At 41.9% G+C, this 27,329-nt stretch overlaps 1 protein-coding gene across 1 annotated transcript in view; it reads left to right on the top strand.

Moving 5' to 3' along the window:
• AXIN2 (axin 2) overlaps window positions 1–27,329 on the top strand; it is a 45,306-nt gene that overhangs the window by 1,225 nt on the left and 16,752 nt on the right. Inside the window, exons 2-4 of the mRNA XM_015816945.1 lie at window positions 8,285–8,425; window positions 22,332–22,434; window positions 26,894–27,034. Of these exons, the coding sequence (XP_015672431.1) occupies window positions 8,285–8,425; window positions 22,332–22,434; window positions 26,894–27,034 (385 nt within the window). The remainder of the gene's footprint in view (window positions 1–8,284; window positions 8,426–22,331; window positions 22,435–26,893; window positions 27,035–27,329) is intronic.

Raw genomic sequence — 27,329 nt, 5'->3', positions numbered from 1 at the left:
TCATCCCTAGCTGGTGTTGAAATATGTGGATTACATGTAGAAAATGGGAGAGCAATTATGTGATGATGGAATGAGAAAATCCATATTATTGAGGTAACCTGTAAAACTGAACCAAGTGACTTCAAGAAGATGATGACTGCACACAGGTACTTTCATAAGGAATATCAGGTAGTAGCTTGATCAATGAATATTAGCTGAATAAATTGGATTTCTTAAGCGAAGCAAAACAAGGTTAGCTAAAGGGATGGCTTCAGGTACAGGATATTAGTAACGGCAAGAGTCTTCTTGTCAAGAGATGAGCTGTGTGCTCCAGGTTCAAAGGAAGCTGCTTGATACCAACTTAAAATGTTGGTCCTTTGAGTTTGCTACTTGTCTATTCACCTAATAGCAGCTCTTCTTCCAGAATTCATGTACAGTTTTCTACTTGGAAAGGGAGAAGTCAGGATTTCAACCTAGGATTTTTTTTTTAAGGATTGTGCTTGTATTCTGGAGCTTTCCCCACATGAATGGCATGCAGTCTTCATTTGAATGTTGCTTTTTTTTTGCCCATTTCAACATTGTCTTTGGTAATCCCAAGAGAATGTGCTTTCCTTTAGTTGTATTGGCTGCTGAAAGTGGGGCAAGAATAGTTTGTTCATCACCAAGTGGCAACATCATCATATTCTCTCTCCATCATGCAGAGTTGCATGTTCTTCTATGATCTTATTCTTATTCCCCCCCCTTTTGCCTTCATAAATCAGAATTGGTTGCATATGAAACTGTAGAGCAGAAGCTCTCTCTCTCTCTCTCTCTCTCTCTCTCTCTCTCTCTCTCTCTCTCTCTCTCTCTCTCTCTCTCTCTCTCTCTCTCTCTCTCTCTCCCATCTCTCTCTCCCCCATCTCTCTCTCATGCGCGTACACATTCTCTCTCTCTTTCTGTATGCTGTCTTGCTTTGGGAGTTTCTAAATCTGGTAAGTATTTGACATCTGGTTTACAGGAATTTTGTGAGTGTTTCTGTGATTCATGGACATCAAAGGATTTCAGGCATCTCCTCTTTTTTCAGCTTGTACCGACCGTGGCCTGCCTCTAAGAGGAAAGATCCTGAACTGCATCCGTTTTTTTGCTTGACTTTTTAGCGAAGGGACTATGTGGTCTTTCCTAGGGATAGGGATTGGCAAGGCAGCTGATTCCAATCCAGCTTTCACTTACAGCGGTATAAATCTGGAACAGCTCCAGATGTATAAGGAGCGGCTTACAGTTGTTGGCTGTGTACATGACATCCATGTATGACATATTTGTTTCATCTGTTTGATGGGAATGTGCGCTATAATCTCTATCTGTAAAAGGGATTCTTCTGTCGGAAGACTCAAGTTTTTTCTTACGGAGTCAGCTTTGCAGCAGTTCACATTTGTTGTGACAGTGAACTTGAACGTAGAGATAATGATTACTTATGCAAGATATATTTGTTTTTCTTGGGTTAAGGTAAAGACTATAAAGGACATTTTCTGCCACGGGAACTCCAGAAATAATAGATTTCAATATTCTATTGCTTTGATGAGTCTAGAATAGGATTGTTTTTTTCATGGTTGACCAAATTTTATTTGAACCCACATCTTATCGTGAATATGTTGATGGTATTTTATAGGGAATCATGGTTTGCATGATCCTCTTCAAAGAGGCGTGGAACAGGGTTTGGGGTCTGTCTTCCCTGCATGACTAAACAGTTGGATTTGAACTTGAGTTCTAGTCTTGTCACTACCCCAGGCTTAGTGTGTGATCTTAGGGCATTCCAGCCCATCCATTCTCAAACTAATTTTTTTCTGCTATGAAATTGAAATAGGATTTACTTGTGACTGTGTACCTAGACCTTGGTAAGAATTTTTGAGTACATTGACTGTTGGAAGTGTTAGCTCCGGTAGCAGTTTCTAGACTGGGCTCTTACAGTTACATATTGCCTTAGGAAGCAAGTTCAAACTTCTTTTAATCTACAGGTCATCAAATTTTATTATTATTCTACTTTAACCAGTGCTAAAAATCCTGGTTCCCCCCCCCCCCACACACCTGGTAAAAGAATTGCTACTATAGTGTATATATGTAATCTACCTTCTGCTAATGCATCAGTTTAACAGATAATTATGGAGATTTGGTGTATAGCCTTTTTTTTCTGCAACTAGCCTACAACTGTAATGCATAATTCACACAGAACACTCATCCTTATCTGATTTGTTAAACATATAAACATGCACGTACACACACACATATGGTTAATGACTTTTGAGGCAAGAAAGCTATTTCAGGGCTGGTCCAGATAACTCTTCACACATGCATGATGCTGCTCTCTGGTGTGTGAACTTGCCACTTGTGAGATTTGTTACTTCAAGCTCCATACAATGGAACTGAAAAAAATTGTCTATGTTGGCAGATAGGTCTTCATTGATCAAAAGAGCTGCTGATTGGTACTTATTGTATGTGAAATAAGTATTAACTGAAGCTAACTGGTATCCACAGTTAAATGACACCATGACAAGGCCTTGCATGTGGATCTATGCCTTCTTCTCATTATTTTTTGGAGAAGAGGAGGCAAGTTATATACCAGTTTCCTATAAAGTTATAAATACTACCAGCATTAAATGATCATACATGCCTCTACCTAGAAGGACACACCAATTTTCACAGTCTGATTTAGCAGTTTCTTGACAAAGCATGCCATAAGTTTGGGTTTTCAAGTTTATCACATGAAAACTCATGTGTCATCAATTAGACACCATTTTGCTTTCCCATTCCCCAATCTATATATCACTGTGAATTGAAAATTGGCTACTTTACACTTGGGCTGAAAATGAAAGTTTGAAGCTTTGTATAAAACAGGAAGTTAAAATTGAAAGGGAAAAAAATGGACAAGAAAAGGAGTTTTTATTGTCACCATAAACACTGAAGGGATTCATCCCTTGAGTTTCCTCTGCAGTTCACATCCCTTTGTAGCTTAGTACATGGAAGTACATGTACTATGGACATGGAAGGTGTCTTGGTCAAGGCAAGAAATAGTTTATGTTCCATGTTCTCTGTTCTATCTCTTTTATGCACTCTAGAAAGAGTGCAAAAAAGAGTAACAAAGATGATTAGGGGGGCTGGAGGATAAAACATATGAAGAATGGTTGCAGGAATTGGATATGTTTAGTCTAGTGAAAAGGATTAGGGGTGACATGATAGCAGTGTTCCAAATTTGAGGGGCTGCCACGAAGAAAAGGGGGGCAACCTATTTTCCAAAGCACCAAAAGGCAAGAAAAGAAACAATGGATGGGAACTAATCAAGGAGAGAAGCAACTTAGAACTAAGGAGAAATTTCCTAATAGTGGGAACAATTAACCAATGGAGCAGCGTGCCTTCAGAAGTTATGAGTGCTCCATCACTGGAGGCTTTTAAGAAGAGACTGGACAACCACTCGTCTAGAATGGTACAGGGTTTCCTGCTTGAACAGGAAGTTGGACTAGAAGACCTCCAAGGTTCCTCCCAATTTTGTTATTCAATTAATGTCCTCCTTGATGATGGAGAGAAGCTACTACCTGTTCCTTGAAAATATTTCCCACCATTCAGCCTTAAAGTGATGCAACTTTTGGTGGCCTTGAAGAAAGATAGGATGGAGATCCCTACACAGAGGAGTTGCAAGATAGCTTAATGACATTTGGTTGCAGTTAAGGTTTTAGTGTGGTCAGGATCTTTTCCCCCTGTTTTTCAAAGTGACTATGAAACCATCTTTAATTGGTTTATTCATTGTATGTTAGGTTTGTAAGAACAAATCTTGGATTTTTTCCCCCCCACCTGTTTTAATTTTATAATTCTGTGTGAAGACCTCTCCATCCATTTTGTTGAAGTGCTGAAAAAAAGTTGTAAGCTAAATGTCCCAGGAATGTATAAATCTCTTTGATGGTGCTTACCATTCCTGTTGAACTTCAAAGCAATGGTTTTGAAGCTCTTGTCGAAAATGATGAACTTTCCATAGTGACTGCTTACACTACTGAAGAGGCTCTTCTTAACCCTCCTATAGGGATGTGTTGTAAACATAACTTCCAGCGGTTGCTGTGCTGGCATGTTTCACATTGCAAGTGCTTGAAAAGAAAGGCCTATATAGGCTCCTTTGAAAGAGCCTGGTTGGTTCTATACAGATGGTGAGCATCTTGAAACCAGATACTTTACAACAACAGGCTCTGATGGGCCTGCGTTGTGTTAAAACAAGACATGAAACAGTTCCAAAGAGAGTAATAAAAGGTAAAAAGGCTTCAATTGCCCCCTTTCCTAAAAAATAAAAAAAATAAAGCCATTAACAGTGTACTGAAAGTTGAAATTTCAGAAGCACAGATGCCTTATCAGGAGAATTGGCTTTGGTTTTTAGGGGCAGAATTGCCATTCCTTCCCATCTACCCAGTAAAAAAAAATTCTGTTAGAAACAAAAAAAAAATCAGACTCTTCTCCGGAGATTTGTCATGCTTAGTATATTCCTTCCTTCCTTCCTTCCTTCCTTCCTTCCTTCCTTCCTTCCTTCCTTCCTTCCTTCCTTCCTTCCTTCCTTCCTTCCTTCCTTCCTTCCTTCCTTCCTCATCTTTTGGCGATCTTGAGTTTCCCACTAAAAAAAAAAAATCTTGGTGCATTTGGGGAATGAATTCAGTCTCAGATGTGCAGAAATAGCTCCCTCCTCCTTTGGCAGTGCTGTCTCCTGCAAAGGTCAGCTTGAGATAGAGACCCCAAAGTTCACCCCTACTCTTGGCCATTACTTCTTGAAGAGGAGGCGGTTTGGCCCTCTGCCTGTTTCTCCCCATCCCCTTCTTTACAAAGGTTGGTGTCCCCCTGCCCTTACCCCTCCCCCGATGAAATGGAGGAATGCAACACACAGGAGAGAGGACATGTGCAGTTTGTGACAGAAGTGAGCAAAGACTAGCTAAAGAGGGTGAAAGTGGACAATCGGGGACCCATGGAAATAAAGGAAGTAGAATATTAGAGGGTGAAATGATGTTTTTCGTTAAAGATGCCAGGCTGTTTACTTAAACCAAGTTTTGCCACTCTCTGCAAGTGGCTTGAGGGGATGTTTTTATAAGTGATCAAAAATAGGGACACCCTTCTTATGTCTTGCTTGGCCTTGAAGAAGTGAATTTCTTCTCCACCCACCCTGCCTTCTGAGCGAGCAAAGCGACTCTGAACATTGAACAACGTGTGCAATGAGCTCTCTCCAATGAAAAAGAGTTACCAAGCTGAGTTTCTTCCAGATGAGGGATGTGGTCTGGCCCCTCTGAGATCTGTGCTGCAGAATGTTCTGGAAGTGGTGTACATTTGACAGCCGGGATGGGTGGGGGATACCCTTTCATTCATTTTTCAGTATTTTATGGAACAGGCATCTGGAACTAAGGGGTGACTGCTTAAAAATAAGGAACATCTGGTAAACCTCAGTGTGGATTCCAGGCTTTTAAGAACTGAGGAGTTAAAGGTGGTACCGTCAGTGAGTAAGATCTTCCGAGACCTTCATCTCTAAGCAGTTCTCCCAATTCTGCAATTTTTTGTACGCAGTGCACCATCTTGCTCTCAGCTCTGTGTGAAGGGTGTTCATCCAATGCTGGTCACCCCGTATGTAAACATCTCCCCTCTTGTAGTCTTCTTTTATTCATCCTTATTGTTTTAATGGGATTGCAAATGTTTTGTGACATTTATCTATGTATTAGTTTTATTGTATCTCAGCCAGAATCACTTTGGGTGAGATGGGCGGCCATATAAATTTGACAAATAAATAAATCACTCAAACTACTAGTGTGACAGAGCCGGTAATTCTTGATTTGCAACCGTTCGTTTAGTGACCATTCAAAGTTACAATAACACTGGAAAAAAGTGACTTATGACCATTTTTCACACTTACGATCATCGCTGCATCCTTCATGGTCATGTGATCAAAATTTGTTCGGTTGGATGGTTGCAGTGTCCCGGGGTCATGTGATCACCTTTTGCAGTCTTCTGACAAGCCAAGTCAATGATAAAGCTAGGTTCATTTAACAACCTTGTTACCAACTTAACAACTACAGTGATTCCCTTAACTGTGTCAAGAAAAGTCAATGGGGCAAAACTCAATTATCTTGATTAGCAATGGAAATTTTGGGCTCAGTTGTGGTCATAAGGCGAGGACAATCTGTATCCTGTTACTGTCCGAAATAGAGATGGCAGGATGACCCAGAATAAAAAAATGAAGCAAGAAAAATCTTTTGGGGTGCTTATCACACATAAAAAAACCTATTTTTTGTGCATTTCTCCTCAAGACTAGGTCAATGAGGAAAGATTGATTTGCTTTTCAAAACAGACACTTGCTTTCCCATTAGACCTCCCTTTAATTAGACGCCCTCTGCTCTCTCCTCGGAAATCAGATGCTCATTGGCTGATTTTGAAGTTATAGCCTTTCTATCAAGGTGACAGGGCTTGATCCCAAGTACATTGCATTAGTCTGTCTAGAATTCCTTCAATGTAGGTTTACAATAAATCCTATTATAAATTGGAGGCAGAAGGGAGTCCTGTGTCTTTAAGGTCACTCTATGAGTTTATGGCCTAGATAAAATTTTTGGGAAAGTCAATTCATCTCCTTTATGGTGATGCTCATTTGCCCAGTATCAACCCTTTCTGCTCCCTTTGAGTATTTGGTGGAAAACACCTGGGAGCCTGACCAAAATGGAAATGTTGTACAGAAGTAGTCCTTGACTTACAAAGGTTTGTTCAGTGACTGCTCAAAGTTATAACGGCACTGAAAAAAAGTGACTTGCGACCATTTTCCAACTTACCCATGGTCATGTGATCAGAATGAAGCAACTGCTTCATATTAATGACAGTTGCAGTGTCTTGGGGTCATGTGATCACATTTTGCAAACCTCTAACAAAGTCAATGGGGGAAGCTAGATTACTTAACACAACTGTGTTATTAACAACTGTAGTGACTCACTTAACATCTATGGCAAGAAAAGTTGTAAAATGGGGCAAAATTCACTTAACAACTGTTTTGCTTAACAACAGAAAGTTTGGGCTCAATTGCTATCGTAAGTTGAGGACTATCTGTAGTTAAGGGATAGGCTGAGGGTAGATGGCTTGATAACCTTTTGGACAATTTCAAACACTGGCTGGTCAGAGAATCAGTGCCATAGATGTCATGGAGAGGTTTGTTAGTCTATTATGAAAGTGTCAGTTTTTGCAAAGTGCAATAGAGTTATAGCATTTTTTACCCCTAAAGCAAAATTGCAGAGCAGTTTATCACATGGTATGGCAAATGTGAGAAATAAACTGAGATCTTCTTGTGCGCAGTTGGGCTTTGTCCTAGTTAAGCAGGCTTAGCATTCATGAATGCAGCCTCTGCCTGCTTAACTAGGACAAAGTCCAACTGCTCACAAGAAGATCTTATTTCAGGGTAGATAGAGATGGGGTTATGCTTTAAAAAAAGGTGAAGGTGTTGACAGCTAGAGTGACTTTTATTGATGGCTGCTTTTCCACTCTATCTAGACCTGGGATGTCCAATCTTTGCACCTTTAAGTTTTGTGGACTTCAACTCCCGCAATTCCTCAGCCACTTGAAGTCCACAGGTCTTAAAGTTGCCAAGGTTGGACACCCCTGATCTAGACTTCTATCATCTTTGAAATAGCAAGGCCTAGAAGCAGGGCAAGTGTGTAAATTGGTACAACATGGTTTCTAAAACCAGGAACACAAAGGGTTAACCAAGCTCAGTAATATGACTAACCTACCTCAGAGCTTTTATTGCGAGGATAAGTTAAGAGTGGAGATGCTTGAAGATAGCCCCTTGGAATAAAGGCTGGGGGGATAAAAGGAATGAAGTTTGATGAGTTTTATTTTCAAGCAGTTCAATAGTTGGTGCCTTGAAGTCATGGATAAGCAACCTGGTGCCCTTCAGAGGTCTGGGACTGAAACTCCCACAATCCCATAATTAGTGGCTGGAGTTAAGGAGAGATGAAATCCGAAAACATTGTGAGAGCTCCAGATTCTCTATCCCTAATTTAAAATATCTTGTGAAGTCATTGAGACAGGCGACCTATGAAATTATGTGGGAAAGCTTAAAACAGTGGGAAGAAAGCTTAAACTGTGGTCCGTCTTAGACACTTCTCATTTTCAAGAATTCCATGGAATCAGTGGAGGTTTTTTTTTTCCTCTCCAAGTTTTGGGAATGTTAGGTCTGTAGTTTGCCTTGTGTAACTGCTACCTTATTCTTTTGTCTCCTAAAGTTTGCAATTCCTGAGTTCAAAGACTAACTGGGCTCTCTGTTTTTGTTCATTTCTAGATCCTTCAAGAGGAATGATCCAGTTCACCCTTATCATGTGAATTCTGGCTACGTCTTTGCTCCTGCTACTAGTGCAAATGACAGCGAAATTTCTAGTGATGCTCTGACTGATGATTCTATGTCAATGACCGACAGCAGTGTGTAAGTATTTCCATCATCAGTATTGGAAAGAAATTTCTAATGTTAAAATTTTCTGGGCTGTCCTTTCTACTAAAAACTGAGCACATGACTGGAACAGAACGGTATTTGCTGCAAAAGTAAGATTTAGCTCCACCATTTTCATTGCTTGAGAGGGATTATTATCCAAACTCTCAGACAAATAACCTTGTTCTCCTGGAAAACCTACACAGTTTGTTTCTGGCCCATGGAACATGTCTGTAAGTTGTCCCTTATTTGCTGTCTTGTTTCAGGTGTTTTTAGGGCTGTGTGTGCTATCATTAAATAATGACCGTGTTCAAAAATAAATTGCTTCCTTTAGGAAGTGCTCTGAGGCTACTGCTGCGCTTCCAAGTATAATTGATCTGAAAGGCTAGTGACCTCTTGTGCCAATATTAGAACTAGAATTAGAGGTTTGGCCTGTTTTCTTTTAGTTTCTCTCTAGAAGGGGAATGGTGTTCTGTGCAAAATCTTGACTGGTGGAGAAAGAGAAAGAGAAAGAGAAAGAAAGAAAGAAAGAAAGAAAGAAAGAAAGAAAGAAATGAAGAGAGAGAAAGAAAGAAAATAAAGAAAGGAAGGAAAAAGAAAAGAAAAGAATAGAATAGAATAGAATAATAACTTTATTGTCACTTTGAATGTACACTAATCAGCATACATTAAAATGAAATTTCATTGCATACAGCTCTCAAAGGGTCACCATCTCCGATATACACTACATAAATATGACAAAATAAATAAAGGGAAAGGAAAGGCTGACTCTCTTGGTCAGCCTCTACATAATCCCTGGTGGTTAAATTGCATTATTACCAGTAGTTCTTTTCTCTCTGCCCTACCCTTTTCTCAAGGTTTATTCTCTATCCTGTTTCTGAATGAAGGCAGTGCTTTATTATTGAAATATTCCAGGATATCAGAAGGTCATGGTACATTTTGCTGCTGAAAGCAGAAAGGAAGTTTTAAAAAAGTTGATTGTTTTTGCTGTAATTAAGGGTTTCTCTACTTCCTTTCGTGAGTCAGCTGATGCCCTGGGACTAAATCTAGAACCCCCCTGAGATGGACTGCAGAGTAAACATGCCTTGGGTGGCACTTGTAGGCAGACAGTTTTGATGTTGTGCCTGCTTCTTCATGGAAGCCAACCATTTACAAGCAGCCCTCAGCTTACGACCACAACTGAGTCCAAAATTGTTGTCGCTAAGTGAAACTTTGTTAAGTGAGTGTTGCCCCATTTACAGCCTTTCCTGCACAGTTGTTAAGTGAATCACTGCAGTTGTGAAGTTAGTAACCCAGTTGTTAAGTGAAACTGGCCTCCCCATTGACTTTGCTTGGCAGAAGGTCACAAAAGGCGATCGCATGACCCCGCAGGACACTGCAACCCTCATAAATATGGTTGCCAAGCATCTGAATATTGATCACGTGACCATGGGGATACCGCAGCGGTTGTAAGTCTGAAAGATGGTCATACATCACTTTTTTTTCAGTGCTGTTGTCACTTTGAATGGTCACTAAATGAACTGTTGTAAGTTGAGGACTACCTGTATATGACCCCTGGGGACTTTCCCTGGGCTTAAATGGTACAGATTGGCTCCATTTTTGTGGCGGAATCTCCTGGAAACAATCGTGAAAACTGCTTCTCTCTTATGGAGCTATAGTGGCCTTGCCTAATCCTAAAGAGGATCACCAAGCTGTCTTGGGCCCATCCTTGTGCATCCATGGAGTTAGTCATTTTTGGACTAGCAATGGCTCCTTACGGCTGGGATTCTTATAACCCGCTCTTCAGAGCCAGGCCAATTGTAGGGCCTTCTGCAGATGAGAGGCCTGAGTGAGAAAGGGGGGGGGTAGGTGGGGGGGTGGGTGAATGAAAGGCTTAACTGAATCCCTTTCAGCCTATTGTTCATCTAGGGGAGCTTAGGGAGGATAAGAGGTTAGCAGGCAGCTTTGAAATTGACTTGAACAAGTGAATAGGAGCTCCCACTAAAGCAAGGCATAAAAGAAAACTGGCCTGTTTGCTCCTGCCATAACAAGAGCTCCTTCAGGTCATGAGGAGCCAGGGAAGCTGGCTTGATTATACGGCTGGGGAGGCGTTGAACAGACAAAACATGGATTTCAGTAGTATCCAGGATGGTTACCTAGCACGCAGGAGCGACTTTTCTTCACCTGCTCCTGCTGCAAAATCCAGCCCAGGTTTTTCTGCATTTGACTTTTCCTTGCACTGGGTGTACAAAAGAGAAACTTGAGCAAAAGCTAGAAGGGGAAAAGGTATTTTCTGTCCGGGCTGAGGTGGGCTAGGGGAATGGATTGGAAAAGGAAAGAAATCCATTGCTTCTGTGGTAGATTGATTTCCTTTGATGCTGCGGCATGACATCAGTGCCTTCTCCTATGGGGTTTTTGTGCATTTGGGTTGTCTCTTGGGTGGGAGGCAAATGGAGGGAGAGAACGTAGAGATAGATGAAGCCAGGGTGAGCTGGACTGGGGTTTGGTGGCTTTCCTAGAAGGGAAGACAAATGCACTAAGTGTCTGAATTTGCAGTTAATCTCAAGTATCCTGGCGACGTTTTGGTTGCCCATGTGCTCTTTTGGTGCCGACCACAAAGCACCTCCAATTTCCATGTCTTGATTGGAGGGAAGGAAATGGAGAGAAGAAAGAGAGCTGAAAGGGAGCGTCTTATTATTTGGTTATATCTTATTTATGGATTTACTTTGGACCCGGGAGAATACTGCTGAGTGAACTTCAAATATTACCTTATCTTACAAACCAGGCTTTTGATGTTGGCAAGATCAGAGGCTGTGCTCCACAGCCATTGCCAAATGAAGATGGGAGTGAATGCATATGCGCCAAAGCCTGAGATTTCAAAAGAAGCAGTAAAACTACATTCAAGTTAGGTCAGGCACATCTAAGTCAAAAGGCTAAGATAATTGGCTCAGCTTAAATGGCAGCTGACTGGAAAGGAGACTTCAAAACTAGTGTTTCCCCAGAAACAGATTGGCTTAGTCCCAGAGTGGTTAGCTAAAATGTTTATAATTAAATTGTGCTCCTCATTGCCTAAAATTATGCAGTTCTTTATCCTAGACTTGGATTTAAACACACACACACACACACACACACAGACACACAGGGACAAGGAGGAGAAAGCTAGTGGACTGACATGGTTGTCATCTTGTCGTCTTCCATTGCCCCACTATTGAGGCCATCAAGCTCTTGTATTTAAAAAGCTATTAAATATCGCAGCATTGGGCAGACACATTTGGTGTCCCCTCTTCTCAGATCTCCCTTTACTATCAAGGGGCCAAGTGTGGCCTCGATAGGGATTCTTCTAGCTGAGGATTTTTACAGCCTTATAATAGATTTTATGACAGATTTGCAATCAACCCCCAACGTATTTACCAAACAGGCTTGTTATCTAAAGGTTCGCCTTTTCTATCTTCCTTGCCTTCATGGCTACCTTATGGAGTCTTCCTTGCTCCTACTTTTCAGATGAGAAACTTGTGAGTCTGGTAGAAGTCCACCACCAGTGCTGTTTGGTGCATGTGTGGCTGAAAGTAAGCTTGAAACCAAAATAAATATCCAGGGGCAAAATGAGTCCTCTCTCCTTTGTGCCTTAATTGGCCTCTTTGGCTACCCTAATTTTAAATTTGAGAAGCAGCTGTCTGTCTCGTTCGCATGAACGCATTATCAAGTCTTGCCTTGTTCCAATGCTCTTTTATTTTAAATATTCAAGAACTAAAATTGCTCAGATCCTCATTAGGATACCCAGTTCTGTTTCTCAGGCTATTAAGGAATGCCCCCTCCTAACATGACACTCACTGAGCCTTTTATTTAAGTTAAATTAACAGCTTGTTCCAAGGTAGAGGCTGTTCTTAAGTGAGCCAGTTCAGAGGATCCCTCTCATTTCTCCAAATTGCTGTGTTGGGGAGTCTTCCAAACACTGGGGAGAATCTGGAGGGGCTACCTGGATGGACGAGGAGCATTGAATTAGGACAAAGTGATACAGAGCTGGCAATAGCTTCATATCACTAAGGTTTCATTAGGGAGAAGGCCACCTTTTCAACCACCAAGAAATTCCCAAATGAAATACAATGAAGCCAAGTTTTTTTTATAAAAAAAAATCCAAGTGTTATGGATGAGGATTTCAGTTAGTTAAAAATGTATAATAAAAGTCAGAACAATCTATCGGTGCAAGATGAATCATTAAGCCCCCCCCCTCTCCCCCGACCTCTATGGCTGCATATCCTGCTGGGCTATCCAATAGCAGGCGAAAAGAAGCGGTCTTATATTGAATAATCAGAGACCCTGTGGCTTCCCTATGCGGCGGTTTCTTTCTAAACTGGAAGAGGTTTTTCATATTTTCAATCAGAGGTTCTTCCAGGCCCTGTTGTGTGAAAGCATACAGATTGCCTCACACACACAGCAACTCATATACACTGTATTGTGCGCTACACACTCTTGACTCCCATGTGTTTCCCCCGTATGGGATTTTTTTGTACTTACTCATGTTATTTTCCCTCTCGCCCCATTACTAAAACACATCCAATTCTCTGTCCCTAAATGTTCTCATTTGTATTATTTTATCTTAGGTTCTTTGCTCTGCTCCATGTCGTTGAAATATGTCTATCTTGTTTTGGGCTGAGATGCATCTACCTTATTTTATATATGTTGTAAAGGTCTGGTGGTCCATGGGATAGTTTTGACAAGCAGCCTGGGGGATTCTTAACCGAGGTGCTGTTTTAAGTTGTATGACTTGAAATTGTAAAATTTCATATCTGGGATTTGGTTAAAAAAATAGTTTCTTCTCTCTCTGCCTCAATATTTTTACCAGATTTAATAGGTTTGAGCTGTCTTCTCTTTCTCTTGGTTGAAGAGACATTTCAGGCTGAAATCCCTGTAAAATCTTGCTTCGAAAAAGGCAAATGTTATGTATTCTTCCAGAGGATATCTGGAGTGGCATCTGGTCTGCCACAGACAGATGATGGCTTTTTAATGTCTTGATGTCTTGGAGCATGAAGGTTAAAAAGTGTTTGTGATGGTTCACAGTTGTGCAATAGCTTTTGTAGCAGCACAAATACAAATATGGGAAAGGCCTTCCTTGGCTTGATGGTGCTGCCTTTTACTTCCACATCCAATGTAAATTGATTTGTGATGGGCTGGTTAATTTAACCCAAACTTCCACTGTTGTCTGGATCTTAATTCTGGTTTATTTGGAGGTCAATTCTGTCATAGTGCAGTCTTAAAAATGCTTTCATGGAAGTAAGCCCTACAAAATTCACAAGGTGTGTAACGGGACGTTCCACATTTTCTTAGTGGGAATTCTTGATTTCCTTGAGTTTGTTTCAAGAATTACGTCCATATTAAGTATGCGCTTTATTAAGTGGAATATAGTTGTTAAGGTGTTACACTAGGAGTAGGGGGAGCACAGTTTTGGTCCACTCTCTACCGAAAGAGCTTCTCTGGAGACTTGGATCTAGTTGTCCGTACTCAGCCCAATGTACCTCACAAGGTTGTGATGAGGGGAGCAGCACCGTCATGAGCTCCTCAATGAAAAGTGGGGTATAAATCAAATGAATAAATGTCACAAAAATGTGCAACTTTCAGGTTCCCTAGGACAGGGCTTTTCAACCTTTTCACCCATTGTACCACTTTTAGGATATGGCAATATCCGAGTACCACCAGTCGCCTAGCAAGGTGTCAAAAACTTGATGACCCAAAAAAAAGGAAAAAAGTGATAAAGTAAAGGTAGTCCTTGACTTACAACAGTTTGCTTAGTGACTGTTCGAAGTTACAATAGCCCTGAAAAAAGTCCCCCCCCCCAAGGCACAGCCGAGCAAGACACCTGCCTGTAGCGCTCTTCCTCCTGTCCGAGGTTTTCATTGTTGTGAGGCATTTCTGTTGAGGATTGGCAGCGGGGGTGGGGTGTGTTTGATTTTTATTCCCCCCATCTGCTGGGTGGTTGCAGCAGGTTTTGGTCACTTCACATGACCCTGGGACACTGTGACCGTCATAAATATGAATCAGTTGCCAAACATCTGAATGTAAATCACAAGACCCTGGAGATGCTGCAACATTCCAGCTGATTGGAGCTTCTTGGCTCAGCAGAAGCGCCAGGATCAGCGCCGAGCTCCAGCTGGAGCCTGGCGCTGATCCTGGTGCTTCCACTGAGCCCTGACAACCCTGCAGCTTCAGCCATCTCTCGCTCAGGCTTGTGCGGTACTGCCACTGGTTCAGCTCATTCCCCTCCCCCGCTATCACATTTCTAGGATGGTCGCGTACCACCTGCCAGGTGCCAATGTACCACAGGTGGTACCCGTACCACTAGTTGAAAAGCCCTGCCCTAGGACTTTCCGTCAAATAATTTACAAAAAATAGGGGTCAAGGAAGAAATAAATAGGTCCCCAACTTAGGGCAGGTATTCCAGCCATGCATTCTATTGCTCAAAGCAATTCTTGAAACAGAGAATTTCATTTAATCGTTTGATTGATACCCACCTGTTCTTTAGAAGCTTAAAGTGGTTTACAGGTATTCCTCAACTTATGACCATTTGTTTAATGACTGTTTGAACTTACAACAGCATTGAAAAAAGTGACTTATGACCGTTGCAGCATCCCCAAGGCCACCGGATGAAAATTGACATGTATTTAAGATATCCTGGGGTCGGGTGAATATCATTTGCGGCCTTCCCAGCCAACAACTCAATGGGGGAGGAGCTGTATGTACTTAATGACCACATGACTCATTTAATAACAGCAATGATTTGCTTAGTAAAAAAAAAAGTTGTAAAATTGGGCATGACTCACATAACAACCAGCTTGCTTAGCAATGAAATTCAATTGTGGTTATAAGCTGAGGACTACCTGTACGTAATATTCTGTCCTTCAGTTTCTTCTCACAACCTTGCAAAGTAGGTTGGGCTAAGCGAAGGTGGACTGGCCTAAAGTTGATGTTGAGACTCTAGAAAGAGTACAGAGAAGAACAACAGAGATGATTAGGGGACTGGAGGCTAAAACATATAAGGAACGGTTGCTGGAATTGAGTATGTCTAGTTCAATGAAGAGAAGGACGAGGGGGGACATGATAGCAGTGTTCCAGTATCTCAGGGGCTGCCAGAAAGAAGAGGGAGGCAGGCTATTCTCCAAAGTGCCTGAAGGCAGGACAAGAAGCAACGGATGGAAACTAATCAAGGAGAGAAGCAACCTAGAACTAAGGAGAAACTTCCTGACAGTTTGAACAATTAACCAGTGGAACAACCTGCCTCCAGAAGCGGTGAATGCTCCAACACTGGAAGTTTTTAAGAAGAGACTGGACAGCCATTTGTCTGAAATGGTATAGAGTTTCCTGCCTGAGCAGAGGGTTGGACTAGATGACCTCCAAGATCCCTTCCAACATGATGATGATGATGATGATGATGATGATGATGATGATGTCACCCAGCGAGCTTCCATGGATGAGGGCAGTGGTGGGATTCAGCCGGTTCGCACCACTATGGCAGAACCTGTAGCTAATGTTTTGTTGCCCAGGCACAGAATGGACTTCCGGAAGCGGCATCCACACAGAGAACCAGTTGTTCACATATTTGAATCCCACCACTGGATGAGAGTGAACGTCATATTGGGTCTCCTGGGTCTTAGAGCAGCACTTTAACCATTATACCATGTTTGCTCTGAGATTATAGCCTGAACATGTAGTAATAGATGGCGATATCAAACTATAACTAACATTTAGGAACAAATATGGTAGTGCCACCACCTCTGAAAACAACACATACCAGCCCTCAGTGTATCTTCTCAGTGGAGACATACAGAAGCACCTTCAAGTGGCTGAGAATAGAAACGGAGAAATAAAAATGAAAAGTTTTGATAGATGCGTGTTTGAAGTGTAACATCAAGCACAATTGAGACAGGTAGTTCTCGACTTGGAACCATTTGTTTAGTGACCATTTGAAGTTACAGTGGCACTGAAAAAAGTGACCTATGACCATTTTTACGCTTTCACACTTATGACCGTTGCAGCGTCCCCCATGGTCACGTGACTGAAATTCAGGCGTTTGGCAACTGGCATGTATTTATGACGGTCGCAGTGTCCTGGGGGCACGTGATCACCTTTTGTGACCTTCTGACAAGCAACATCAAAGAGGGAGCCAGATTCACTGAACAACCGTATTTCTAACTTAACAGCTGCAGTGATTCACTGAACAACCAGGGCAAGAAAGGTCGTAAAATGGGGCAAAACCTGCTTAATACCAAGTACACCGAGCGCATCAAGCGTGGTGCACGCTAGGAATTATGGAAATTAAATCTAGTTGTGCTCAAGGAGCCCAGAGGGCTCCTACCCTACCCCAAGGAGGTCACAGGGGCGACAGATGGCATTTTGGAAGAGGAGCACAGAAGCAGCCAACTCGATTGGTAATTGACTGTTACCTTAATGTTTCCCTTCCCCAGGCGAAGAAAATTGGATGGCAGACTTTTCCTGTCCTTTGCCACTTAAGGGTAGGCTGGCCTGGGGAAAGGGAGCTGGCTTTTCCACAAGAGAAGGACAGAGGACATCACTGTTGTAACATCACAACAGAAAAAGGCTGTATTCCAGCATTACCCTGAGCGGTTGGAGGAATGTGATGCTGTGGTTGGTGTCAGGTTTCCTCTCTGCAGCCAACTTGGCTAGAAGCATCTCGGCTCTTGAAACATAAATGGGATAATCTCCCACAGAGAAAGCATGGGAGAGGGGGCACTAAAGCCTCGTGCCAAACTCCATTTTCAGGACAAAATCTGGACCCGTGTTAACAGCTGTATATTATCATGCCATGCCTGAGTTTCCCCCCCCCCCAAACCTCCTTTTTTTCTCCTGCACAGAGTTTTTTGGGTTTATTAACAGGCATTGCTTATTACCCGTGGATAAATCATATTGTACATCACAGTTAACAAACCACAATATGCTTGTCTAAGCCAAAGCAAACCATAAATGGCTTTGAGTAATGGCCTGGTTCACAGACCATGCTAAAACACAGCATTGTATGATGTTGGTTTAGCAATTACAGATTATCGTTCACAGATGGTGATTTAGTATGTTGTACCAATACACCTGTTATTTATTTATTTATTTATTTATTTATTTATTTATTTATTTATTTATTTATTTATTTATTAACATATTTCTACTGTAGCAGAATTTTAAAAAAAATGTTGGTGGCTCTCATAGAATAAATAATACAGGTAAAATATTGACGGTACCAGCTAAAAGCCAGAAATAAATAGGGAATAATAATAATAGGCACCTTAACTTTTACATTTATGTTAACAAAGTGAAATAATAGGACAGGGTCAGTTCCTGTTGCACTCATACTGTACTCACCTAACAAACTGAGCTGAAGCCCATCAAGTTAGTGTTATGTGCTGTATCAACTCTGCCATTATGGTTAGTTTTCAGTGCTGTGCAACCCAGTACAAACATAAAGCTAATCCATGAATATGCGTTTTCAAAAAAGTACATTCTTTCTGAAGTGCTTGAAAACAGTAACAGCAGCATGATGTGGTAGAAGGTGAATAACTTAATGATTACAAATAAAAACAAATATATGCAGCTTGAGGTTGAACTCTGGAATCCCTGATGCTCTCTGAGCATGGTAGCTTTCTTGCAGATGTTTCATTACCCAGCTAGGTAATGTCTTCACTGTAATGGTTGCAATTTATTTTAAAAGCATGGAAAGTTTTATGAATGTGAACAATATAGATAACTCACTTCGTTCACTAACAGTGTCAGCTAGCATTCTCTTCCATTTACATTAAGAGTCTTAGCGAGTAAGTCTCTTTTCTATATCACATAGGAAGAGAAAGGGAAAAATAAGCAAAAAACCTAAACAAATCACGGACTGGATTAGCATGATGAGTGAATTCAGTAAACTGTAGTTTGCTGCTATGACTGAATTTGCAATCTACTCCCAGGAATTTTATGCTATGGAGAAATGGAGTTGCCAAGCTAAAGGCTAGGCAAAGAGAGAAGTGGTTCAAAAGCATGATTGGCCACCCAAAATAGGAAGTTGTCCTCTGCTGGGGGTTTTCAAACAAAGGTTGGATGGTCATCTTTCAGGGATGCTGCTGGGGATCCTGTGCTGGGCCAAGGGTTGGACCAAACAGTCTCTTAAGGTCCCTTCCAAGTGTGTGATTTGCATGTTGTACATTTTAGAGGCTCTCGTTGTATTGCATGTTCTTCAGAGGACTTACTGCCTTCTACTGTATTTGAGATGATGCCACCTGCCTTTGGCTTGGTTTTACCTGTTTCTTGGAGGCAAATGGAACTGCAAATGTGTTAAAAATATTGCCCTGTCCACAACCAACTGTACCCAACATATCATATTTGAAACAGAGGTATTCTGAGGAAGAGAGATCCCCAAGTTTGAGGAAAGATTTTGCCTTTCTATATCCTCTGTGCTACCCAAATTAAGTTTACAGTTTGGACAATATTTGCATGAGATCAATATCAAATTGCAATAGGCCTCTTCCCCTATTCGGCCTGGTGATCCTGTGATTTCCTGTTGGTGATGACACCAACCAGGGTGGCTTTCTTCAGAATCATGGTGTATAAACATTAAATCACTTCGGTCACATTTCTGGGAAGGAAGTTATAGGAAGACTGCAGGCCCGTTCAATAAGTATTTCCATATAACGATTTTACTCTGGTGGTTTTCAGTTTTCTCTTTTAGAAGACTGAAAAGAAGGAACATTTTGTCTTTATCTCAGACAGAATGTTGAGAGTTCTGAAGTCATTAACACAGGCCACAAACCCCTCCATGAACTTTTATTGTGAAGCAGGAGAACAAGTTGGATTGGGGACTGTTTTTTCTTTTTGCGTGATCACTGAGCAAACTCCCAATTTTCCTATAACCTCCTAGCACATTATTACTTTATACCTCTCAGAATGGTAAAATGCAGTCCATTTTCCCTTAAGCCCTTTCCCTTAAAGCTGAAAGATACAGAAGTTATATAGACTCCAGTCCTGGTTCATAGATTTGCTCAAAATCTATGAATCTCTGAGAATCAGATGCTCTGCATAGGCAAAAAGGTCATGGATCTCTTTGGGGGGAGGGGGCAGGATTTGAATACTGTATATATACAGGTTTGGATGATGGACCATTATTAAGACAGGAATTGCTTCAGAATGAGATACTGGGATTCAGTGCTTTTTCAGGAGTGGTTTGGGAACTGCTGGAGATCCATAAGGGAAATATAGGTGGTCCCTGGTGCGGCACAAAATAATTTTAAAAAATGGACCAGGTTTTGGCCATTGGTTTTGCTCAAAATCTCACAAGGTTACACAATAAACCTTTAGTAATAATTTTAAAGTTGGGCTCCTACGGAGTCAACTGAGAAAGAGACTCACATTTGCTAAGTTCTGATCCCTTATTCATGTGGTGATCCTCAGATGCCTTTGGGCATGATCATGGTCTGTATAAAGGAAAAGACTGAGAATGCCTGACCTTATTCAAATTTGCTAAACTAGAATCCTCAGCCATTTTGCTCTCCAGTCATGTTGAGATTTACATCTCTTAGAAACTCAACCAGGATGAGATCTACAGTCTCAACCAGAGGCAAAGATACCATTGAATGGTTGGCCAAATCAGTGTAAAGTTTGTGGCAGTACCTGGCCTGGAAAAGTTGCCAGTGGCTCAAGGTCAATATGTACTTCCCCACCAATTCTGCAGATCGGGGCTCAAAACATACTTTCCCAAACACAAGCCATTCCCCCGCATCTGACTTGTTTTACCAACAGGTCCTTGCAATCAATTAGTTTCCAAACGTTCTCAGAATGGGTGGCTATGGCAGTGCAGACATGCTCATTTATACTGAAACAAATGCAGTTGGATTTAATTGGATTTACACATGTTGCCTTTAAAAACCATCTGCTTATATTATCTGTGTTAAGGAATAAAAGGGTAGTAGGAGGTTTCATAAGAAAGATTTTAGCTTTTTCCAGTCTTCATATTGAAATAATCAACAGTGGAATATTCATAATAGCACCCTTGAACGACAGCATAATTTTTGACCTCCATGACTGGGGACTTACAAATCTAAATGGAGCCTTCAACACACATACACCCCTTCCAGGTGTGTGTGTGTGTGTGTGTGTGTGTGTGTGTGTAATCACTTCTTTCTTCTTTCAAAGGTTTTTAAAGTTGCATAAAATATTTATTGATTTATCCTACCATTTATTCATTATGCTTACATACAGTATGTATATAATATAGAGCCAAGGTGATGAAATAGTTAATACAGGTAGTCCTCAATTTACAACTATTTGTTCAGTGACCATTCAAAGTTACAACAGCACTGAAAAAGTGCTTTGTGATCATTTTTCACACGTACAACCAATGCAGCATCTCCATGGTCATGTGATCAAAATTCGGGTGCTTGGCAACTGGCATGTATTTATGACGGGTTGCAGTGTCCCAGGGTTATATGATCTCCTTTTGCAACCTTCTGATAGGCAAAGTCAATGGGGAAGCCAGATTCACTTAACAACCACGTTACTAGCATAACAATCGCATTGATTCACTTAACAACTATGGTAAAAAAGTCATAAAATGGGGCAAAGGTCACTTAACAAATGTCTTACTTAGCAATGGAAATTTTGGGGCTCCATTGTGGTCGTAAGTTGAGGATCACCTGTGTGTTGGACTAGAGCAGGGGTAGGCAACCTTGGCTCTTTTATAACTCATGGACTTCAACTCTCAGAATTCCTTAGCCAGCCATGCTGGCTCAGGAATTCTGGGGCTGACGTCCACGAGTCATAAAAGAGCCAAGGTTGCCTACTACCCCTGGACTAGGGCTAGAGAAACTCAAATTCAAGTCTTCTGTCAATTATGGAAGCCGGTGGGTGACCTTGAACTGGTTATTGTCTCTCAACTCAATCACAACCTCCATAGGGTGATTATTAAAGAGGAAAAATGGAGAACTGCATCTATTGCCCTGAGCTTCTAGAGAAAGTTTATTTATATCTTACAAATAAATATTCTCTGTGTACATAAAGTTTCTAGATATTTGTGTGTGTATGCATGTGTATGCTTCCATGCTCATATCTGTCTCTCAATCCATCAGTGCTCCAGCATTCAAGCACTAAGTGTGAAAACTACTTCATAGGTTTAGGGAACTGTTTTCCTTCTCTCTGAAAATAATGAAAGTGAAGAGGTGAAGGGGAGAGTAACTTGACTATTCTAAAAACATTCCATGTCTTCATTTGAAGATTCCTATTTTTAGAGTTCTGGATGCCTTTCTAAAAGGCTATAGATTACACTGGCTTTTCCTACAGGGACAATTTACGTTAAAGTACTTGGCATTTCAGACTGCACCACTGGAAAAACCTGTAATATTGCATGTAAGAAGGGACAGAAGTCCCATCAATCAATCCCTGCTGCTGCTTTTTCTATTTTAACCGTGCCATTTAGCGTCAGACTGGGACTCAAGCAAAAACAGGGATTTTCACCTTGAATTGTGACTTTAAGAAACCACTCACATTTAAAGCCAAGGGAAAAAAAATAATAGAGAAGGGGGAGAAAGCCTTAGCAACCAGGTTCCAGGGTCTAACAAAGAGAGATGTTCTTCTTTTACCTGCAGAATGCTTTTTTCCCCCTCGTAGAAAAACATTTATAGCTCAGTTGAATTTAAATAGGGAAGAAGAAAAAACAGAGAGGCTGGCTTGGAAGTCTGAAGGCTTGGCTTCTGCTTATAAATCTAGTTCTGGTCTGTGTGGGGCCTTCTCTAAAAGGAAAAAAAACACCTTTCTCCCTCTCTAAGCATCTATGTAATGGAAGGCTGTTAGTCTCTCATTAAAAGAAAAACTCCAAAACACTGGCTCTTGATGCAGCTGAATACTTACAAACTAAACCTAATATTATAATTGTTTCTTTTCTCATGTCTAGTGATGGGATTCCTCCTTACAGAATCGGGAGCAAGAAGCAGCTCCAGAGGGAAATGCATCGTAGCGTCAAGGCCAATGGGCAAGTTTCTCTACCTCACTTTCCAGTAAGTATTTTTGGGGTTGACGAAGAATTTTAAAAGCAGGCTTGTATTTGGTCCATAGATGAATTAATTCAAAGGCTGCTTAGGATGTTGATGGATAGTTTTTAATGCCTCGACTTACAACCATTTGTTTAGCGGACCATTTGAAGTTACATCGGTAATGAAAAAAGTGATTTAAGATCCTCATGCTTACGACTATCACCGTCACGTGGTCAAAATTTGGGACACTTGGCAACTGCCCATGTATTTACAACAGTGTTGCAGCGTGCCAGGGTCACGCGAATGCTTATTTGCGACCTTCCCAGTCAGCTTCCAACAAGAGAAATCAATGGGGGATTCACTTAACAGCCATGTGATTCACTTAACAACGGCAGCTAAGCAACCACGGCAACAAAGGTCATGAAATCAGGCACAACTCACTTAAAAGCTGCAATGTTTGGCAATGGAAATTCTGGTCCCAACTGCGGTCGTAAGCCGAGGACTACCCGTAATACCATTTTTAAATCTGTTTGTATTAGGTTTTATCTGACCCATAGTCCTCCAAAAGGGAGGTAGGCTATAAATATTGTAGAATAAAGAATGACAGAGATTGTGATTCACTGTTTGTAAGGAAAACAGGAAAGACAATTTCCTAAAGTGATAAAATAGTTAGCATTCTTTTCCTCTTCCCACCGGTTTTATTAATGTTGCTGAGATAATTTGGATTTGTTTGATTTGCCACAGAGAAGTTTTGCTCTTGAGGATGTTGGCCCAAGTGCTACTTAAAGTATACCAAATCTAGGAATTTGCTCTGTGCTAGGCCAGCCTTTTGGGCACCGAGCCCCGATGGGGGGGGTTTGACAATTCCGTCCTGTACCCCTTTCTGAGGACTGCTTTTCTTCTCTGCGGTTTGAGAAGGTGGGATAAAGAGAAATTAGGGCAACTCTTAGAGAGAAAGAACTAACAGATCTGTAATACGGGCAGTGGGGGGATTCAAAGTGGATGTCGCTTCCGGAAGTCCATTCTGGGCCTGGGCAACAAAAAATTAGCTACCAGATCTGCTGAACTGGTGCGAACTGGCTAAATCCCACCACTGAATACGGATAGTCCTCAACTTAATGACCACAACTGAGCCCAAAATTTCCATTGCTAAGCAAGACAATTAAGTGAGTTTTTTGCCCTATTTTGTGACTTTTCTTGCCACAGTTGCTAAATGAGTCGGTGCAGTTGTTATGTTAGTAACATGGTTGTTGATTGAATCTGGCTCCCCCATTGACTTTGCTTGTCAGAAGGTCGCAAAAGTTGATCACGTGACCCTGCAGGACACTGCAATTGTCATAAATACATGCCTGTTGTCAAGCATCTGAATTTTGATCATGTGACCACAGGAATGCCACAACAGTTGTGTGAAAAACAGGCGTAAGTTACATTTTTCACTGCCGTTGTGACTTTGAACGGTCACTAAACAAATGGTTCTAAGTCAAGGACTACCTGTACTCTGTGTAAGTGGACTTCCATGGAATTCATATAACATAAGAATTCTTTAAAAAAAGAGAGAGAGAGAGAGAGTTATACTGTATACTTTCCAAAGAGATTCCCAGTTGGTTTAGAAATTCTTCCTGGTATTTGGAGCTGAAAATTTTCCTTTCCACTTTTCCCCTTCCCTCTTTTTAGAGATATGGAGAGCAACTGCAGGGGAGGTTTAGAATCTGCCCGAAGATGAGATCAATGAAAACATGACTTGGATTCCTGACCCAGCTTGGGAGTTTCTGGAAGCATCTGGCTAGCAGCTATTAGCAGAGAAATGTTGGTCTGATTGTTGGCTGAATCCGCCAGATGGCTTAGAGTAGACGATATGTTCCAAGATTCCTAGCTAAAGGCTGGCCTGGATGATCCCTTTCCTGAAGGCTCTGTGTCTGACATGAGACTAGCTTGTGTGTGTGTGTCAGTCATGGATAGATGATTGGTAGAACTGGGCTTGTTTTATCCTGCTAATTTGCTGCTGCAGGACTGTTCTAAAATGCCTGCTTCCTCCCTCTGTTAAACAATGTGATAGATCGGCTTGAGGGTGGTAAGAGAAAGAGGGGGGAAAAAAATCCTCTTGAATCTCACTGTGAACTTCCACAGCTGCTTTATTTTATTTTAGGGGTTTTTTTTAATGCTTTTCATTTGTTGTTCTGCTTCGGGATGTCAAAGAGTGAGAAACGCACCAGGAGGAATTATGTTCTCATTGAAGTCACTGAGCGTTCTGCTATTTGTTTAAGCAGAGCCAGGATTTCTCCCCCCTATTAGCAACTGTTAGGCAGGAAATAGATTTTCCAGGTCCTTCAAAGGAAAAACGATATTTGTACCAAAAAGTCTCCCCTCACCTCCCATTCTGCCCCCATCCTAGATCTTCTTGCTTGTTGGCTTCCATGCAAGCAGTTAATCTAATAGTACTTGTTTGGAAATTTGAGCTCTTTTCTCATCTAAAGTATAGAGGATTTTAGGGTGATATGCTGTAATTCTTGTGGTGCAGCTTTCTTTAGCATAGTGTCTTCTAAATATGTTGGCCTAGAACGCCATCATCAATCATCTCCAGCCAATATGGCAAATTGGCTGCAGCTCCCATTATCCCCAGTCAATGCATGAAATTGAGAGATGTGGGCTAGGGGAGCCCACGTAATTGGAGGACACCAAGTTGAAGGTGTCAATTGGAGTGAATAATGTTCAGCTTGGTGTAGGTTGTTACATAGACAAGTACAAACTGGAGGCTTTTAAGAAGAGACTGGACAGCCATTTGTCTGAAACAGTATAGGGTCACCTGCTAGAGCAGGGGGATGGACTAGAAGATTTCCAAGGTCCCTTCCAACTCTTGATGAAGTTCTATGTTCTAAACTTATCTTGTGATTAACGTAAGCAAATTCAACTTCCTGTTCTCTTAAGGGATGAGTGAAATATGTCTCTGAGATGGATGGCTCCAAAGATGGATGGATCTTTGGTGCTCTCTGAGCTTGGTTTTTTTTTTTTTTTTGCAGATGTTTCATTAGCCAAACTAGGTAATATCATCAGTGCTAGTCTATGGCACTAACACTGATGCTGTTAGCTAGTGGGGTAATGAAACGTCTGCAAGAAAACAACCAAGCTCAGAGAGCACCAAGGACCTCCACTTCAACCCTGAGCTACAAATATTTTCCTTTATTGGTATCTAGGGTCTGCATGTCCCCATGTATTTATTTATTGGTATGTTTATTGTATTTTCTTCTGCTTCTACCATTAAAAAAAGTTCTCTATAGCTTCTGCTTGCAAATTAGATTATTTTGTCCTGGGGCGTGCAAATCGACTTTCTCTGTAAGGCAGTGCTTTGATCAGGGAGCTGAATAGAGCCAGCTTGTGTAAGAGTGACAATTTCCTGCAGAGTTGCCTTTTTCTTCCCTCGCATCATTTCTGAAGCTAAGTGGTTACCAGAGAGAGAGGCCCTACCTCACCTCATGGGCAGCCTGTGAAAGCCTTGGCAGTTCAGCTCCCCCCCCTTTTTAAAAAATAACTAAAAAAAAACACACAAAAATGCCCCAAACAAAAAAAGTATTGTGTGTATGTTTGTGTATCCAGAACTGGAGGGCGAAGAAGGCAAGAAATGGGGGAGATGGTGGGGAGATGAGAGGAGAATAGGGATGGGGTGGGAGGGGGCCTTTCCCCCTCCCTTCCTTGCTTCTTTCGGCAGAGATTTTTGCTTGCCTTTTCATATTCCAGCCTTGATTTGGAGGTGCTGCGTTTTCCCTTGATAGATCTGCTGGAGGCAGCCAGGCGCAGCAGTGTAGCGCCGTTTGCCCGTAGCAGCTTCCTTCATTTTCTGTACAAAGAGATGGAGGGCAGGGAGGGGGGAGAAGAACAGAGGGAGAGAGAGGGAGAAAGATCCAGGACACTGTTGAGACAACACTACCTCAAAGGTGCCCAGTGTGTAGCCAGGAAATAAATTACCAGCCCTTCTCTGATCTGCCACCATTTGACTCCTTTTCTTTCCCTCCCTCCCTCCCTCCCTCCTCCGCTCCCTTCCCTTTTTCTCCCCGTCTTATTTTTATTTTAATTTCCAACTCCTTTCTGTTTATACTCCACTTTTATTCCTTGAGTTAAAGTCTCTCTCCCCCTCCTGCCTCTGAGTTTTCCATTTGATGTTTGACAACAGTCTTTGAAGATTTTCTACTTCAGAGTAGCTACTGATGGGCTGGTTGTACTACAGAGAGAACAAGCAGGGTTCCTCGGAGTGCGACCAACTGCTCCTGCCGAAGGCAAGCGCTATTGGGGAAGATGTCACTCCATGAGGCCACAGCACTTGCTCATAAAAATCCAAAGCAGACCATGCCTAGTTGCGGTCGTCTTTTCATCCAAACATGGAGACACAACAAGCTGAACGGAGCCAGCCAGCCTGCTCCTCGAGCTGAGCTGCTTTTGCTCGCGCTGCCTGTTAAACTTGGCTTATTGTCTCTGTCCCGGCTCTGTGCAGAGAACCCACCGGCTCCCCAAGGAAATGACCCCTGTGGAACCCGCCACCTTCGCTGCCGAGCTCATCTCTCGGTTGGAAAAGCTCAAGCGAGAACAAGAGACCATGGATTGCTTGGAAGAGAGGCTGCAGCAAATCACAGAGGTAGGGATCTGACACCCCACCCCCCCTTTGCATGGGTTCCTGCTTGGTGGCTCCCCCTTTGCTGAAGGGGTGGGCGAGAGGACGGGCGGGAAGAAGAAGGCATGAGAGAGGGAGAGGGGGAGAGAGACAGAGAGAATGAATCTTGGCTCAGGTCATCCTTCCGTGAAGAAGGAGGGCCAGGTGTGGAGACGCATTACAGTCACACAAGCTGGTGAAACCAGAGCAAAACCGCTGTGTCTGTTTGCTGCCAGCTGAAGTCTCTTGGGGGCATGCATGCTGGTGCCTGAAATTGTGT

The sequence above is a fragment of the Protobothrops mucrosquamatus genome, unplaced genomic scaffold (assembly GCF_001527695.2).
Source record: "Protobothrops mucrosquamatus isolate PMUCROS unplaced genomic scaffold, P.Mucros_1.0 scaffold_123, whole genome shotgun sequence".
NCBI classification, from domain to species: domain Eukaryota; kingdom Metazoa; phylum Chordata; class Lepidosauria; order Squamata; family Viperidae; genus Protobothrops; species Protobothrops mucrosquamatus.
The sequence above is the reverse complement of the archived record's forward strand: the minus strand, read 5'-3'. Positions and strand labels throughout refer to the sequence as shown.